The sequence below is a fragment of the Labeo rohita genome, unplaced genomic scaffold, assembly GCF_022985175.1.
Source record: "Labeo rohita strain BAU-BD-2019 unplaced genomic scaffold, IGBB_LRoh.1.0 scaffold_556, whole genome shotgun sequence".
Classification (NCBI taxonomy): Eukaryota; Metazoa; Chordata; class Actinopteri; order Cypriniformes; family Cyprinidae; genus Labeo; species Labeo rohita.
The window spans coordinates 1,850-20,000 of record NW_026129479.1 but is presented as its reverse complement, the minus strand read 5'-3'; the positions used below and the strand labels follow the sequence as shown (position 1 = coordinate 20,000).

The 18,151-nt window shown below is 38.9% G+C and overlaps 1 protein-coding gene across 1 annotated transcript in view; it reads right to left on the bottom strand.

The window, feature by feature from the left end:
- LOC127161135 (SLAM family member 9-like) overlaps positions 1-15,821 on the bottom strand; it is a 16,303-nt gene extending 482 nt beyond the window's left edge. The window contains exons 1-3 of the mRNA XM_051103784.1: positions 15,695-15,821; positions 14,382-14,715; positions 2-295 (exon numbers count right to left, since the gene is read on the bottom strand). Coding sequence (XP_050959741.1) covers positions 2-295; positions 14,382-14,562 — 475 coding nt within the window. The 5' untranslated portion in view covers positions 14,563-14,715; positions 15,695-15,821. The remainder of the gene's footprint in view (position 1; positions 296-14,381; positions 14,716-15,694) is intronic.
- Positions 15,822-18,151: the final 2,330 nt, after the last annotated feature.

The window sequence follows — 18,151 nt, the reverse complement described above, 5'->3', positions numbered from 1 at the left end:
CCTGCACATGTGTGACAGAGTTTGCTGATGTCCAGATGTTGAGTCTGGTTGCTGATGGGATTGTTGATCACACAGCTGTAGGTGTTTTTATCCTGATATTCCACCTCCAGAGGTAGAGAGAGACTGATGCTGAGATCAGACACACTGATGCTGGACAATAAACTGTTTCCTTTGTACCAGGAGAGAGTCACATCACTCACATTCACCACTGAACACACCAGTGAACAAGATGATGATGATGATGATGATGAACATTGTGAAGAGTTACTGCTGATGACAGGAACAGGCAGACGAGCTGAAAACATTAAAGAAATAAGAAAAGCACTGAATAAAGTTTTATTGCCGCATCAGTCAGTCAGTGAGTGTGTCGTCACATACTGACAATCCTGATCTTTACATTTATTCATAAGAAAAAGATTCATACACAAGATTCATAATTATCATGGACTTAAATTTTGGACATTTACAAATTACATTTACTAAATGAATGAGCTGACAAACTGAACAAAACTAATTTGAGAAACATTTTCTTCATTGGTTCACTTAAATCCCATGACAGTGTCTTAAACACATCTGAACTGATGCTGTATGTGTTTGTGGTCTTTCCTCAGCAAGACTGAAACTCAGTCACAGTTTATTCTCACACGACCATTTCCTTTAACACAGAAAGTCATGATAATGATTGATCGTTTTATATTTTCAAATGAATTCTGGTCCTGTATGAAAACTATTAGCAGAAGAGTGAAGGATTGCATGAATTTTAATTTGTATTTACTGATGTTGTGAGCTGGAACGGGGCCCTGCACATTTGCTCACATTAGATCAGCCTTGAGGTTCCTTTCTCCTTTCTCAGCACAATGGTGCCCGATAGTTGTGTCCAATGTTGCTACATTTTTCAGTGTACATGTTGTAATGGCTTTCTTTCATGTTTTAGACCATGGAATAGCAACTGTGGCCTATATGGTAAAATCACACAGAAAACTTGCCATGTCATAATTTTTAGACCACCCAGTGCGGTTATGGTATTGGAGTTTAAACAAGTTATAACAGTATTAGAGTTGGTTGGACACTAGGTGGCGTTTTAGGGTCATTTTCTAAAGGATGTCAAATTCTAAACTTTAAAATGTATTTATTATTAGTTCTTTTAAATATAAATTCAAATGAAACTGAAAAAAATAATGAAAAGGAAATTATAGGCTACATTTGCACAACCAAGGGTTATATCAACAAAAAATTTGTAACATACAGTATGTGCAGTGGATTCAGTGGCATGTCAGAGTTGATTGCCTGTGTGGAAAGTAATTGTTTATGCATCTGCTACATTCTGATAAATCAAAAGATTAGCAAACCCGCACTGAAGTCCCGATCTAAATCAAAAGATTTGCAAACCACCACTAAAGTCCTGATCTAAATAAGAACATTTGCGCTCCGGACTCTGAATTCCTGATCAAAATCAAAAGCTTCACAAATCCACTTCGAAGTTCGATGAATCAAAAGACACACGAACCTGCACTGAAATCCCGATCTGAATCAAAGGATTTGGCTCCAAAGTATCTATTTGAATCAAATTATTTGCGAACCACTAAGCAAAGTCCCAATCTAAATCAAAAGATTTGCAATACAATTGGAGAGCTTTGAAACATCATTTTACAATGCAGTGGTTAACTGATTGGGAGTTGCGAAAAGCTCAGTTTCACCCATAACTATACATGCTTTTTTAAATCATTACAAGCAATGTCAAAATTTGAAAATTAATCTTACACAATATGAATAAATGAGTGTGTGAATAAATTTGTGGAAAAAATAGACAAGGCTTTAGGTATACATGATCAAAATAACCCAAGATTATCATAGAATTGTCAGTTAAAGTGTCTGTGTGCCTGGAATTAATACAAAATGAACATGCATAAAACAACACATGTCAATACTTATTCATGTTATGATTTATTCTTATCAGAGGAGTGACACTTGAAACAGAGTTTTTTTTTTTTTTTTTTTTTTTTTTAAGTGATGCTTGAATAGACATAAATGACAAACACAAGTGCATACACACTCATAATAAAATAAAACTTGTTACCAAAAAAATAAATAAAATAATAATAATAATTAAAAAAAAAAAAAAACAGACACAATGTGAATGACATTACAAAGATATTCAAACAATTGCACATAAGGAAAGCTTCTAAGTAGATGCATTTTCTTTAAATACATCTGTACAAAAAAAAAAAAAAAAAAAAAAAAAAGTTTTTATTCTTTATAAGATGAAGGGATTGTAAAAGTGAGTTTTGTTCAATTTTAAAATGGAGATAGGATGGGTAACTATTTGTGAAATGTTTGTTTGTGGAAAAAAAAAAAAAAAAAAAAAAAAAAAAAAAAAAAAGATAGTATGTTCCAGGGGTTTATTTTTTAGTATTATTATAATAAAAATAATGGCTGCGTCCGAAAACCTAGTCAGCTGACTTGCTGCCTCGCTGCCTTATCAGGCAGTGACTTCGAAAGCTGCGAAGGCAACTCTAGAAACAGTTTCAGACGGACTTCAGAGGCAGCAGAACGTGACGCTGTTGCTAGGTTACCTGCCTTCGGAGGCAGCGTTGCAAGGCAGGAAGGCATCAAGGCACGTCCGAATTCTAATTCTGCTTCACTTCCTGTTTCCGGAGGTACCTTCTTCTGACGGAATTTTGAAGGCAGCATAGATGTATCCTTCGCTGCTTTCGATTTCCCACAATCCTGTGCGTGTGCGTCATATAGGCTATATAAATAAAGATATTCTGGTGAAATTATACTTGTTACTTTATATAATAGATGAGACCTTGACCATGATATACTTTATGAATCGTAATAGTGTAAAAGGCATAATAAATAATATTTTTTGTGATAATAATATTTAATAAAATGTTAAAGGGTTCAAATGAGTAGTGAATAACAATAATATTTACAATATAATACCAGTAATAACGAAACCACTAATAACACTAGCCACTAATAACAATGACCTGTTCTGCAATATTACTTGCATCAGTGCTTTTATTTTTTTAAGCAAAAGTAGCTGCCATTCTCAGTCGTCTTCTCCGACGCACAGACCTTCGGTGGGTAATAACATTGAGGTCTTTATGGATTATTAAAGCATTTATATTTAACTGTATAAGATCGTCTCCAAAATCTGCAACTTAACCGTTAGGTAACCTAGCAACGGCGTCACGTTGTGCTGCCTCTGAAGTCTGTCCGAAACTGTTTCTAGAGTTGCCTTCGCAGCCTCGAAGTCACTGCCTGATAAGGCAGCGAGGCAGCAAGTCAGCTGACAGCAGGGGCGGATCCACCGGGGTGGCACGGGGTGGCAACTGCCACACTAAGAAAAAGCTGTGCCACCCCACCTGCCACCCCAGAATTATCACAGAATAAAATATAAATGTAAGCAGTGTTTCATGTGCTACTTTTCAGCCGCAGCGATGACAGCGTAACGCAAAATAATGGCAAAAAACACATCTTTCAATAAAATGTGCACGATAGTTGCACGCGCAGGCAGCGCGCTCAGTGTATTCGACTTAATTAACAAATGACTCTTATGAACCGGTTCGTTTTCAGTCAAAAACACAAAGCGCGGCCCAGTTCACTAACGAATTGTTTTACATTTGTTCGTGAATCAGATAATTACTGATTCTCGGCTAACTCAGAAGTTCTCTGAGATATCTGATCCCGTCCGGATATGTCTGAGATTCATTGCATAATTGTTTGGTGATCCGATTCTCTGACCGGTCGCTCACTTTCATCATGGATATAGGCATTTTTGCCGTATCCGACGAAACAATAATAGCATGAAATCAATAAGAAGATGCCCATCATGGAAACTAATAGCAGAGTTAGGTGAACATCTGGTCGTTTTGCAGTTTTTTTTTTTTTTTTTTTTTTTGATTGTGAAAATGTAACTGATATTAGTTGGCTCGTATTCCCAAACCATTCATTCAGTGCTAAAAACAAAAACACATTTCTCAAAAAGGTTAACAATAAGTAAATTAAACATTAAGTAGCTTTAACTGATGACACACCAATCAGAATCTCTGCATCCAACAACGGAGAGAAATTTCACTATTCTGTATGTACAATAAACTGTAGTACGTTGTACCCTTTCAGACGTGTGACTGTCAAATTTTATTTGTAACCATTTTTTTATGTGTAGCCTTCTGCGTTTTTGCAGAACTGAGAAATGACTGCCTAGAAATATAGTCTTGTGTCAGAAGACCAAATAGTACTGTATACTCTAATGAAATTTAGCCAAATGTGCAGAGGATGCTGAATTTAATTTTAAATGTAATTTTTACTGTACTATATTGTGGTGCATACCAAGTTCATATACAGTTCTTTGTTATTTGAACTTTTCTAGTGTTTTTATCTGCTGCAAGACTACTTTACAGTAGTAAAATGAAAATATTTTTCCCAAAAATTAATTGCTGAATTAGCAATCTGTAATTTAATTTATGTTGTATACTGTAATAGACATTGAGTTGAAAATTAATTCCTAATACGACTTTTTTGTTAGTGTTATTGATCTCATGAGTGTTCACTGGGCAGGAAGGTTCAAAAGACAACTTTATGCTGGCTTGTCTTAAGACAACATAAATAAAACATAAATAGTTTGGTCAGTTACAGATGTTTGCTAAAGTGTTGCTAGTTGGTTGCTAGGATATTCTGGGTGGTTGCTTGCCTCTTGCTATGCAGTTGTTGGGGTGTTGCTGGATTTTATGGCTGATTGTGTGTTATGAGTGATTACAGACATTCCCACCTCTGTTAATAACAGAATCAAACATTGTTTCCAAAACTGATCCAGTTTCAGTGCTTTGATATTATAATATTTATTTCTAAATTTATTTTTCTATGTTGGGAAATTAACATTAAATCATAAACATTAACATCTTAAACTTGCACTAAAACGTGATATAGACCATCTAAGTAGTAATTAAATAGAATTGCATGTCTTCTTTAGTGATATAAACTCATAAACATTTACTGTATAACCTGTTGAAGTTTTTTTTTTTTTTTTTTTTTTTTTTTTCATATATATTGTTTATTGACTTGGTGCCATGATGGACACTGAAATGTTATTTATTTTTCATTTTAAACAGTATAGATGATTACTTAATGGTAATGCAATATTTGTGAACACAACTGTGCATGTCAGACTATAAATCCACAAAAACTACGCATGGGGGCTTTCTTTGGAGTTGCCACCCCTCATAGACCCCATGCCCCCCTTTGCCACCCTAAAAATTATTTTCTAGATCCGCCCCTGACTGACAGGTTTTGGGACGCAGCCTGAATGTGGTTCGCGTTATTTGAACCAGAATACAGCAGTCACGTGGTTGTGTGTAAAAACGAAGCTTTGGACGTCACAGATCCGGCACAGTGCTTGACTGTTAGATGTTTCTTTCTTTTTTTTTTTTTTTTTTTTTTTTTTTTTTTTTTTTGATACAAGCTTCGAAACCTAGTTTGCAGTTGGGTTACAATGTGTGTAACAATGTGCATTTTCGTTACCACGATTCAAAACAAATGATTCGCAAAGGTTTCGAAGCTTCACGAAACATGCTTCGAAAGCACACATCACAGCAGGTAAATACTAAAAACCGCTCAGACCACATGTGGCCGTTTTATAGGAGCAGGTGCAGATCTTCAGTAGTCCCTCACGCATGTGTATCCAGAGTTTGATAACATCTAGATAACATCTAAGGTGAGATTGTCTTTTTACAGCTTTCTCCGAAACAACTTTTGTGGTTGTCTCAACTGTCTCTTGAAAGTTAACTGCTGACCAAAACAACCCATTGTTTGATGTTGTTTTCATATTAATTTCTGAATAGTTTGAAAAGCACAGAACCTGTTGGCGTATAGACTATTGTTTGTAACAGTTTGTACTGACAACCAGCGTAGTCAAACCTTTAACTACACTCAGTGGCAGCGTTAAATCACGTAGCCTACTTTTTAGCAATAGATTAATTGATTTATTATTTAATTTCTTAACATGTATCGGTAATCATGTGTCTGGTATTTGCTGTTAGCTATTCAGAATCAGAACCAGCGATTTATGAATGGTTCACTCTTTTGAACCGAATCTTTTCCATATGAATTGGACAAACGGTTCACAGAACGATGTGAATCGGTTCGCGATTCAGACTGAATTAAACCGCTCACTCATCTGAATCCTTTGTAACGGCTTTTAAATAGTGAAGTGTTGCTTTAGATAACGTAGAGAACAAAAAGAGTGCTAGATGAAGTGGATGTTTACCTACTGTCATTTGAACCAAATCTATCATTTTATTCTGTTTTCTGTCAATGATGAAGAATGTCTTCATCAGGTTATGAATAAATATTGCCCCTTTTTGTAGAGTTTAATTCTTGTTGTGACCACTACAAGAGCGCTAGTCTAACAGCGTAACCCATGATGTTATATCAGGGTTTAGCTGGATAGCATATCATTGTTGGCAAAGATGCTGTAATTATAATTTTTTTTTTTTTTTTTTGCAGAAAAGCGCCTATTCCCATTTATGGCGATTCAAATGCAAATGTTTTTTTTAATGTTCTTAAAATGGACGTGTGTTTTTCACTGTGATGTATAGAGTGATTGGCCACATGACAATGACTCATGTGGTTGTTTTTCAAGTCATATTAATGGCAGTGGTTTTAAAAACAAGTACGTCAGGTGCTGCATTTGTTCTTAAAATGACTAATTTGTTTCTGTCCTTGATGTTAACAGGTAAAAATAAGACAAGTTCTTGAGGGGGGGAAAGTGATTAGAACAGAATAGAATAATTCTAATTAACTTGTGCAATGTTTTGCTAGTGCTGAAAATATACTGAAACTGTAACGCCAAGCCAGCAGAGGGAGCCCTCACCCTAGAACTGCCTGCATGCTCCCTCTGCTGCTTCTATTGTTACTTCCTGTTTGTCACTATATAAAGACTGGCCATGTGCTTAAGACTTTGCGAAGTATTGCCAGTTGAACCTGCCTTACCGAGCGTTGTTAATTACTCTGTTGGATTACCTGTTGCTGTCTTGCTTTGTTTCTGGTTTTTGAGTTTACGGATTACCCCCGTCGGATTTGGTTGCTGTATTGGACTGTCTTCTCGGTATTCGACCCACTGCCTGTGTTTTCACTCTGCTGTTTGGATTACATTTATGTTTTGGACTGATTTTCCGGTTACTGACCCTCTGCCCATTTCATCGTGTATGTTTGCTGTTGTTTTTAATAAACTTCTGCAACTGGATTCTAACACCGCCTCAGCGTCCACGTTACAGAATACTTCGCCTCCCATGAATCCAGCGGAAGTTGCTAATACACGTTCAACTATGGACCCAGCAGATCGTCTTATCCATCTCCGACAAGGTAACCGTCCAATCGAGGACTACGTGTCCGACTTCTGTGAACTGTGCTATCAGGTGAACTTCAATGACACATCTCTTAAAGATATTTTCCGTTTTGGTTTATGCAAGGACATTTCATATTTGATGCCACGCAATACCCCACATTGGACTCTTGAAAATTACTTAGATCTTGCACTCCGGTTAAGCGGTTCATCTTTCACTGTTGGGATTGCGGACGAGGGACCCCGCAATCCCGCAGTAACCACCACACCACAGCCAGCTCAAGTCACGTCCACCAAGCCAAAGCCTGTTCACGTCATGCCTGCCAAGCCAAAGCCTGCTCAGGCCACGTCCACCAAGTCAAAGCCAGTTCCAGTCACATCCACCAAGTCAAGGTCTGCTAACGTCACGTCTGCCAAGCCACAGTCTGCTCACGCCACGCCTGCCGCTCCAGGGCCTGGGCTCACGCCACGCCTGCCGCTCCAGGGCCTGCTCACGCCACGCCTGCCGCTCCAGGGCCTGCTCACGCCACGCCTGCCGCTCCAGGGCCTGCTCACGCCATTCCAGAGTCTGCACCTGTCATGGCCGCCCGTCCAGAGTCTGCACCTGTCATGGCCGCCCGTCCAGAGCCTGCACCTGTCATGGCCGCCATCCCAGAGCCAGTCCACAAGATGGCTGCCATCCCAGAGCCAGTCCACAAGATGGCCGCCATCCCAGAGCCAGTCCACAAGATGGCCGCCATCCCAGAGCCAGTCCACAAGATGGCCGCCATCCCCGAACCTGTTCACAAGATGGCCGCCATCCCAGAGCCTCTCCACAAGATGGTCGCTGTCTCCAAGTCACGCTACATGATGACCCACGTGCTGGACTCATCCCTAATGGCTGTATGGGCAGCTAAGATGGCGCTCCCTCATGTCGCGGCAGCTACCCCTGATTCAAGTCCAGCTGCAGAGCCAAGTCCAGCTGCAGAGCCATCTTCAGAGTCAGGTCAAGTTGCAGCTGTGTCTCCTGTGTCAAGTCAAGCTACAGCTGCTGCTCCAAAGTCGAAAGCTTCCAAGTCCAGTCAAGCTCCAGGGTCAAGTCAAGCTCCAAGGTCAAGTCAAGCTCCCGTGTTAAGTCAAGCTACAGTTGCTGCTCCAGGGTCAAAAGCTTCCAAGTCCAGTCGAGTTTCAGGGTCAAGTTTCCAAGTCCAGTCAGGCTTCCAAGTCAAGTCCAGTTCCAGGGTCAAGTCAAGCAACAGAGTCAAGTCAAGCAACAGAGTCAAGTCAAGCAACGGAGTCAAGTCAAGCAACGGAGTCAAGTCAAGCAACGGAGTCAAGTCAAGCAACGGAGTCAAGTCAAGCAACGGAGTCAAGTCAAGCAACGGAGTCAAGTCAAGCAACAGAGTCAAGTCAAGCAACAGAGTCAAGTCAAGCAACAGAGTCAAGTCAAGCCAAAGCTACTGTTCCCCATGAATCAAGCCAAGTTACAGCTGTTCTCCATGAGTCAAGCCAAGTCACAGCTGCTGTTCTCCACGACTCAAGCCAAGATGCAGCTGTTCCCCACGAGTCAAGCCATGTCGTTCCTGAGTCAAGCCATGTCGTTCCTGAGTCAAGCCATGTCGTTCCTGAGTCAAGCCATGTCGTTCCTGAGTCAAGCCATGTCGTTCCTGAGTCAAGCCATGTCGTTCCTGAGTCAAGTCACATTGCAGCAGATCTTCACAAGTCAAGTCAAATTGCTGCTGTCTTCCCTGAGCCAAGCCACGTCACAGTTGATCTCCATGAGCCAAGTCAAGTTGCTGCTGTCGTCCATGAGCCAAGCCAAGTTGCTGCTGTCGTCCATGAGCCAAGCCAAGCCACGGTTGTTCTTCATGAGCCAAGTCAAGTTGCTGCTGTTGTTCCTGAGCCAAACCAAGCCACAGTTGATCTTCATGAACCAGGTCAAGCCACAGCAGAACTCCCTGTGTCAAGTCAGGCCACGGCAGGCCTCCCTGAGTCAAGTCAAGTCACGGCAGACCTCCATGAATCAAGTCAAGAAACCGTTGTTCTATCAAAACCTCACCAGATCTCCTTTGACCTTCTCAAACCACCTCATATATCAGCTGACCTCGCAGAGCCCACGCTCCCAAGCCACGCAGAGCCCACGCTCCCAAGCCACGCAGAGCCCACGCTCCCAAACCACGCAGTGTCCACATTCCCATGCCACAAGTCCATAACATCCACACCCTCGAGGTCAACAGACATCCCACTACCTACTGTGCTACCTGTAATGGCCATCGCCATTTTCAGTGTGTGGGCTGCACACTGTGCTCCAGAGGCATCGCCTGTCCACGAGTCGGCCCCAGAGGCCTCGCCTGTCCACGAGTCTACGCCAGGGGCCTCTTCTGTCAAAGGGTCTGCGCCAATGCCCCCAGAAGTGGCAGCTCCGACTGCAGAACCTCCTAAAGGGGCGGCGTTTCCCCACGGACTCTCTGCCTGTCCTGTCACGGACATGAAGGCCATTGATAACTTCCCTGCCACACCTGCCCAAGCATCTGCGCCCATGCCCCCAGAGGTGTCAGCGCAAGCTGTAGATCCTCTTATGGGGGCGGCGTCCCAAGATGAACTCTCTGCCTGTCATGCCATGGCCAAGGAGATTGTTTGGGTGCACACCGCTCTGCTATGCATGTCATTAGGCCCACTATGGATAACTCTACTCCTGTGTGCTCTACCTGCCCTGCAATGGCTCCTTGTTCTGCCTGCTCTGCCTGCCTCGCCATGGCTTCTTGTTCTGCCTGCTCTGCCTGCCTCGCCATGGCTCCCTGCTCTACCTGTTCTGCCTGCCCCACCATGGTCCCCTACTCTGCCATTGCTCCACGGCCCAGGCCCTCCAGTACTTCACAGTCTACTTCTGCTCCACGGCCAAGGTCCTCCAAGGTTCCACTGTCTGCCATTGCGCCACGGCCCAGGCCCTCCAAGGTTCCACTGTCTACCATTGCTCCATGGCCCTGGTCCTCCAAGGTTCCACTGTCTGTCACAGCTCTACGGCCCTGGTCCTCCAAGGTTCCACTGTCTGCTATTGCGCCATGGCCCAGGCCCTCCAGTGTCTCACGGTCTGCCACAGCTCCACGGCCCAGGTCCTCTGAGGTTCCACTGTCTGCCACAGCTCTACGATCCAGGTCCTCCAGTGCTTCACTGTCTGTCCCTGCTCCACGATCCAGGCCCACCTGCTCTACATGGACCTGGCCCTCCATCCCACCCCCTGTTTTGCCTCTGTTCCCCCACCCACCTGGACTGTTGTTGTTGTTTTGAGCGCCAGGAGTCGCTCCTAGGGGGGGGGGGATTCTGTAACGCCAAGCCAGCAGAGGGAGCCCTCACCCTAGAACTGCCTGCATGCTCCCTCTGCTGCTTCTATTGTTACTTCCTGTTTGTCACTATATAAAGACTGGCCATGTGCTTAAGACTTTGCGAAGTATTGCCAGTTGAACCTGCCTTACCGAGCGTTGTTAATTACTCTGTTGGATTACCTGTTGCTGTCTTGCTTTGTTTCTGGTTTTTGAGTTTACGGATTACCCCCGTCGGATTTGGTTGCTGTATTGGACTGTCTTCTCGGTATTCGACCCACTGCCTGTGTTTTCACTCTGCTGTTTGGATTACGTTTATGTTTTGGACTGATTTTCCGGTTACTGACCCTCTGCCCATTTCATCGTGTATGTTTGCTGTTGTTTTTAATAAACTTCTGCAACTGGATTCTAACACCGCCTCAGCGTCCACGTTACAGAAACGAACACATCATATCTATTTATAGAGAGAGACACACATGCATATGTCATAGAATATCGTTCTTAATATTTCACATATATAATAGGCGTTTTTTTTTCATATTTTACAGAAATATAACTGTTTTTGGCAAGCATCAGCATTTATGGAATCAGTAGGTCATTTCACAGTAAAAACGAGGAAGTTAAATTGTAGAAGTCTGTTCACTCACTCATTCCCACACACATACTATTCACAGACTAACGCACATTAACCACAAATGTCCAGTTATAGATTTGTACGCACACGTTGTTTGTTCACCAGAAGATGAAACCACATTTCTATCCAGAGCTAAAGAAATTAAACCACAGCAGCCTTCAGTTTTGTACAGACTTGTACATGGAGCTGTTCGAGAATCACATGCATTCAGTGAATTGCATTCATGAGAAACTGCATAAAAACACTAAAATTAATTGTTTAATATTTGTGATGAAATCATATGCATACTTTCATTTTGCAGACTGTATTACTCAAGACATGTCTGTAGTTTTACTTTACACCCTCAGAATAATGACCATCATCTTGCTAATAACATCAAGGTAGCCTATGGTACTATACCATAGACACGTTGTGAGGGGCTAAATAAACACTAAATTAGTAGTAGTAAACGATTAATAAATAAGTTACAAAAGTAAAGGAGCACATAGTTTTTTGGGCCTCCAAAACCTTACAAATACTAACCAGGGTTTATAAGTAAAACCAGTAGTGTAGTATCCATGGTTTTTGGTGCATTGATTACCATTTGTAACCACAGTTTTACTACAAATGCCATTGTTGATTTGTGGTTAATATAGTTTAACTATTTATCTTTTATATATATATATATATATATATATTTGTGGTAAAACCATAGATAATTTTAGTAAAAGAATCACTAGTTCACTTCACCCTGCTTTTGTAGCGCTATTGTACAGAGCTGTCATGTGCTTATGTGACAGATTGCCCTGAGATCAGATCAAACATGAGGTACTCATAAGCCCGCTCATAAAAACCGTCAGTGATAGTTATGGATGGAATTCAGAAAAGGGAATCAGTCACATTTACACACTGCCTATGAAACTTTAGTCTGTCATAAAAAAAAAAAAAAAAAAAAAAAAAAAAAAAAAGGTTCAGGTTTTTTTCTGCGTTTTCGCATCAGTAGCAAGCATTTTGATATGAAAAGGATGACGAATATGAAAAAACGCATAGGTCACCTAAGTAATTATGAAAGAAAAATCCACTTTACTCATCTATGTGCTTATGGAATATTGTGTAAGGGGCTGCTTTATTTAAACCTGCTATAAGAATGACATAAGAGAAGAGTGTGAGGGCTCTAAAAATAAAGATTTGATTCTTGGGAGTATGACATAGCAGAATGTATTTGTCTGACTCTTACTATGTGTGGAAAGTTACCGGTTAGGAGATGTAACCTTGAAGGCTGGGGGAGAGATATAGGTTGGAGTGAGCCCTCCCTTCTTGGTTGCACTCTGCAGTAACCTGTGTTTCTGTATGACTGTCTGACCTTTTTGCAAAGAATAAACTATAAAAGACATTTGACTGAGTTTGTCTCTTACTTGGGTGAGAGTCGGTTTTATTTTGCCACAACAGTAACTAATGCATGTTTGAATTTGAATGTATACATGTTTGAATCACAATTTATTAGTTTTGTAGCATCTTTATTCTATTATTAAAAACTAATGAATGACAACTGGTTTGTCTTGGCTAACTATCCCTCGATATTCCTTAGATGTTTTTTGATCGATTCTTTCAAAAACACTGTAGAGTCACACATAATATAAGATGGCAAATACTTAATTGATGAATAGTCAATGCAATATATAACATAGGGTCTGATTTTATCCCAAAACTGAGCATACATATCTTAGATAAGTTTAGCTAAACACTAATGTAGTACCGGTGATTTTTTTTTGTTTTTTTTTTTTTGGCAGAAAGACAGCTTTATAGTCTGCTTTGTAACTGTAGTTGTCTTTCTAATGTGATTGTAAACTGTACTGACTGTGATTGCAACATTAAAGGAGAAGTCCACTTTCAGAACAACAATTTACAGATAATGTACTCACCTCCTTGTCATCCAAGATGTTCATGTCTTTCTTTAAAAGAGGTTTAAATGCGGCTTCAAATGATCCCAAATGTGGTTGTAAACGATCCCAGCTGAGTAAGAATGGTCTTATCTAGTGAAACGATCTGTTATTTTCTTTAATAAAAATACAATTTAAATACTTTTTAATCTCAAATGCTTGTCTTTCTGTCCCTGAAATGAATTCTGATTCAAGACAGTTAGGGTATGTCGAAAATCTCAGATTGTATTTTCTCCCTCAACTTCAAAAATCATTTCAAAATCATCCTACATCACTGCAGAAGTACCGACCCAGTCTTTGCAAAGTGAACATGCAAAGATCATCAAACACCTTTAACAAAAAAGGTAAAACAGCAATATAGGATGGTTTTGAAGTTGAGGGAGAACATTCAGATAGGAGTTTTTTGACATACCTAACTGTCATGAACCGGAAAAAAAAAAAAAACAGTTCAGGCAGAGCAAGACAAGGCAAGCATTTGAGATAAAAAAGTATACAAATTTTAATATTTTTATGAAAATAACAGATCGTTTCGCTAGATAAGACCCTTCTTCCTCAGCTGGGATTTTTTACAACCAATTTCCTTTAAGTCCTAATGTCAAACTTATTTCATTTTGGAATATTCAAAATACATTTATAATATAACTAACACTGCACAACTTATTTTAAAATATATTGAACTGAACTTTTATATTGCTTTAAAGGAAATGTGAGTGGCTGTGCAAAACTCACTCTCACAGCCCTATGGGTTGGTTGCCATAAGAAATGGATTTAAGCATGAAAAAAACTTTAAATATTTACATTGCTTAAGTATATCGACTACTCAAGTGTGAGTCTGAGATGCTGCAAACATTCATTACATTGTATGTGTTCATATGACTTTCTGTAAAGCTGCTTTGAAACAATTGGTATTGTGGAAAATGCCATATAAGGACAGACAGCAAACACACTGAACTTATCATAGTTTGTGAAAAGATGCCATAGAAAAAGATCATACTAAGATTAATTTTATATATATATATATATATATATGGTTTTATATTTGTGTATATGTGTTTGCATTCATACTTGTAGGTGCCCCATTAAGTGTTTTTTAATTGTAGCCTGCATGATCACTGCTAAGAAGCCCACCATATGATTAGGTTTGAATAGACAGTGTAAATAAAACTGTAATCTTGACTCACCATAGACAGTGACAGTGAAACTGTGTGTGGTGGGTTTTGCTGAGCCTTTAATGTTTACATCATAAAGTCCAGAGTCTGTGGTTGTGGTGTTTGTGATGGTCAGAGATCCAGTTTGATTGTCCAGCTTCAGTCTGTCTCTGAATCTCCCATCAGTACCGATTATATGTTGAGAAGATTCCATCCTCTTTATTAATTTTAGCTATTATATTCTCAGAGTGTTGAAATGTCCATGTTATCACATCACGTCTCTGTATTTCAGTAACACCAGATTGTAGAGTGACTGAATCTCCCTCCATCACTGACAATGACTTCACTATATTGGAATCAGCAAACACTAGAGAACAGACAGAGTTTCTCAGTCACACATTAAAGTTCTTGTTAAATTAAATATATTAAACATTGGTTTAATCAAGCATCACAACTTTGTTATTGGCTTTGAAACTGATGTGAGACTCTGAACACAGTGGTGAACTGAGATCCTTAAAAAAAGTGAGTATTTGAACTGGTTTTAGTCTAGTTCAGATCAGATTGTGTGTGTGAAGGACAAAGATAAGCACTGCATGGCTCTTGTTGAACTTAAACATCAGAAGTGAAATAAAGCTACTGGCAGCTGTTATGGGACCAAACACAACAGCAACAGATCGGTTTTGAGTACAGTTAACTGGACATCAGCATCCCTGGTGACCAGATTTTCCATTATTTTCATGTTCAACAAAATAAATAAATAAAAAAAAAAAAAACAAATAAATAGAAAAAAGTCTGCACTCTATAAGATGTCCTTAAGAAGATAGTTCGTAAATTACAACAGGGCATAAAATAATACAAATATTTTGGCTAACAGCCGCCTTCATTGTTCATCAAAACACACATGTATGATCTGCTTTCAGACTGTGATTTATAATGATCCGTTATGAATAGTGGTAAGAATGAATGAATGAATAGTAGTATAGTACAGTCTACATTATATAACCTGAACAAACTGATACAAATCAATAAAGCCAGTTATACTGCATTATCTGTACATTCTTTTGGTATGTAGGATAGTAAGTTGTTTTGTTTTACATTTTTAAATAAGATTTATGCCCTTTCCAGTCTTAAGTTCTGAAGGGACATAAGTTTTATTTATATTGCAGAAACTTTTACCATTAGACACTAAACAAAAAAAAAAAAAAATCCAACCAACATGATGAAATTCTAATTTCATCAGTTCAGATGTCAATAGAAAATGCACTGAATGTGAGACCACACAATGAAATTCGAGTTTGATTTATGATTTTGGTACAACTGATACTATAAAAATGTTTTGAACTTACCGATCAGATGCCAAAAGCACAAACAGCAAAAAACAATCAAGAAAAACATTTCTTCAGCAGCTCAGAAAAGGAGAAATACACAAAAGTCCTACAGAGATAACTGAACAGAAAACTGTTCCTGTTTGTGTTAGTAAGTGTCTGTTTGGGGCTGTACTTCTAGTCAGCATTTTTTTTTTTTTTCTAAACCACAGTCTATCGTGTTTTCGTAATGCTACATGCCATCACATTAATGATAATGACTAGATTAATTTATTACATGATAGAAAAAGTATAATGACTTAAAAGTTAACTGGAGTCAGGAGTCCAAACTGAAGTTCTGTTTTGGTTTGTTGATTTAAAAAAAAAAAAAAAAAAAAAAAAGCTGGAAATAATTTCTTTATGAGGTCTTCATTTTGGGTTGTACACTCATGGTTTCTAGAGACCCCACACAACAAAATTTAATTTTGTAACAAAATAATAGTTTTTTTTTAAAACAAAATTAATTTTTCTGTTCATTAATGTTTTTACTACATTTGTGCCATTTGTAGAGGATTTATTATGATTTTTTAAATTTATATAAATTGAACTCATCTTTTAAATGTTTATTTAGGGCATTTAGAGCATTTTTTTCTCAGCAAATATGCTAAAAATGCTAAATATTTGCATCCAATTATATTAAATTATTAAAAATATTCACTGGCAGTCACCGTTCTATTTCTTTATACTTTGTGCTTATATTGGCAGTTTAATTAACATCTTAAAGTCTGAGTTAAAAGAGAGGATTCGTGCCTGTTTACAAGCTAGTGTTCCATATTCCAGTCCTGTAGGTGGCGGTAAAACTTGTAAATAACATTTCAAAATAAGATTCACGTCACGTCGTTTTAAATGGGATTATTCTGTGGGATATAACGCTCCCTCTAGAGGTCAAATGTTATAGTATTTCTGAGAGAGTTTACATCTAGTGTGCTGTCTTCGGGTTCCAGCACATTTAACAGTGGATGTGTAACAGTAGACATCACTGACATGCACTGATGTTTAAAATGTTTAAAATACAGAAAGATAATTAAGAAACAAATAAAAATAAATGTGGAAAAATTCTACTATCCGACTTCCGACCAGATTGGCGGCCCATTTCCTGATGAAGTGAGGACGATTTATAGGAAACAACATGACAGATTGAAGGTCCGTAAACGCTGCTAGCACTGGTGTTGCGTGTGTATATATATTAGAGAGGGTCTTTAAAAGAGAGAGTTTTCCCACACTTAATTCCGCAAATGTTTACTGAAATGTTTATTATGTTCTCTCTTGAATCATTTTATTTGTTCAGGTGTGAATGTTTATCACATCTAGCTCCGTGCTTCCATGTTTTGCGTGACGTCACATGCACACGCATGCAAAATCAAAGTGTTTGGACTTAGGCATGAATTGTTAATTCATGCAGAAAGTGAACTGGAGTTTACGTTTATTTCTTCTTAGCAATACTGAGATTGAATTAATGCAGACAATTAAATTAAATATAAAAAATAAATAAATTAATAAAGTGTAATTGCACAGTTTTAAGTCTGGGCAGAACACAAGTCTGGGTCCAAAGTTTGATGCCGTCAGGATCATAAGGTGAGTTTTTCTTTATAGGGCTTGGCAACCGATGTCACTGCGCAGTGCATTCTGGGACAGTGACGCCATATTGTGAGGCCACATTGGGTGAGACTTAAAACAACCAGTTACAACACGAAAATGTGTCAAAAGCAATGTTGGAAAGTCGAATAAATGAATGAAATTTACTATACAGTGCAGTATCCTGCACGTGGATGGGTACCCGACAGGTGACCGGCTAAAATTGACATAACGGGTGGAAAAATATTTATGTGTCCAGTGCGGATTGGATGGGTGACAGGTACGGGTATTTGGTCTTTGGACTCAATCTGGTACTGATACTCAGCTGCTCTTGTTGTGATATTTTGTTTAAAAATATGAAGTATGGTAAAAAGATTTTTATCTTAAAAAAAAAAAAAAACATTCTGGGATTTTTCCTTTCTATTCTACTGCTCATGTCTCTATTTTTTTTATTTATTTATTTATTTTTGTAAATACTGACTTGTGGTTTTCCCACAGAATTGGGCTACTTTAATACTGTTACCGCGGGTTGTGCCGCAACCCCAATAACGTCATATTTAGCCCCCCTGAAATGTGAATTTACCAGGTGAACCCCTGACAAAAATTGTCACCTTCACAGGTATTCCATGACACATGTAATGTTTTGCAAATACTTTTGCACCCTTTTCTTGATTGGTACAGTACTTACCTTTTCACAACAAGATCCCAAACATGTCCTTTGTAAGTTGTTTGCAGGCTATTGCTTTATTAGTAAGATGCAACCAAGAATATATTGAGAAAAAATACAAGTTGTTATCTTATTTGTTTGTTTAATTCAGGGTTAATCAGTATCACTTACTATTATAACTGGAGGATTTTAATTAT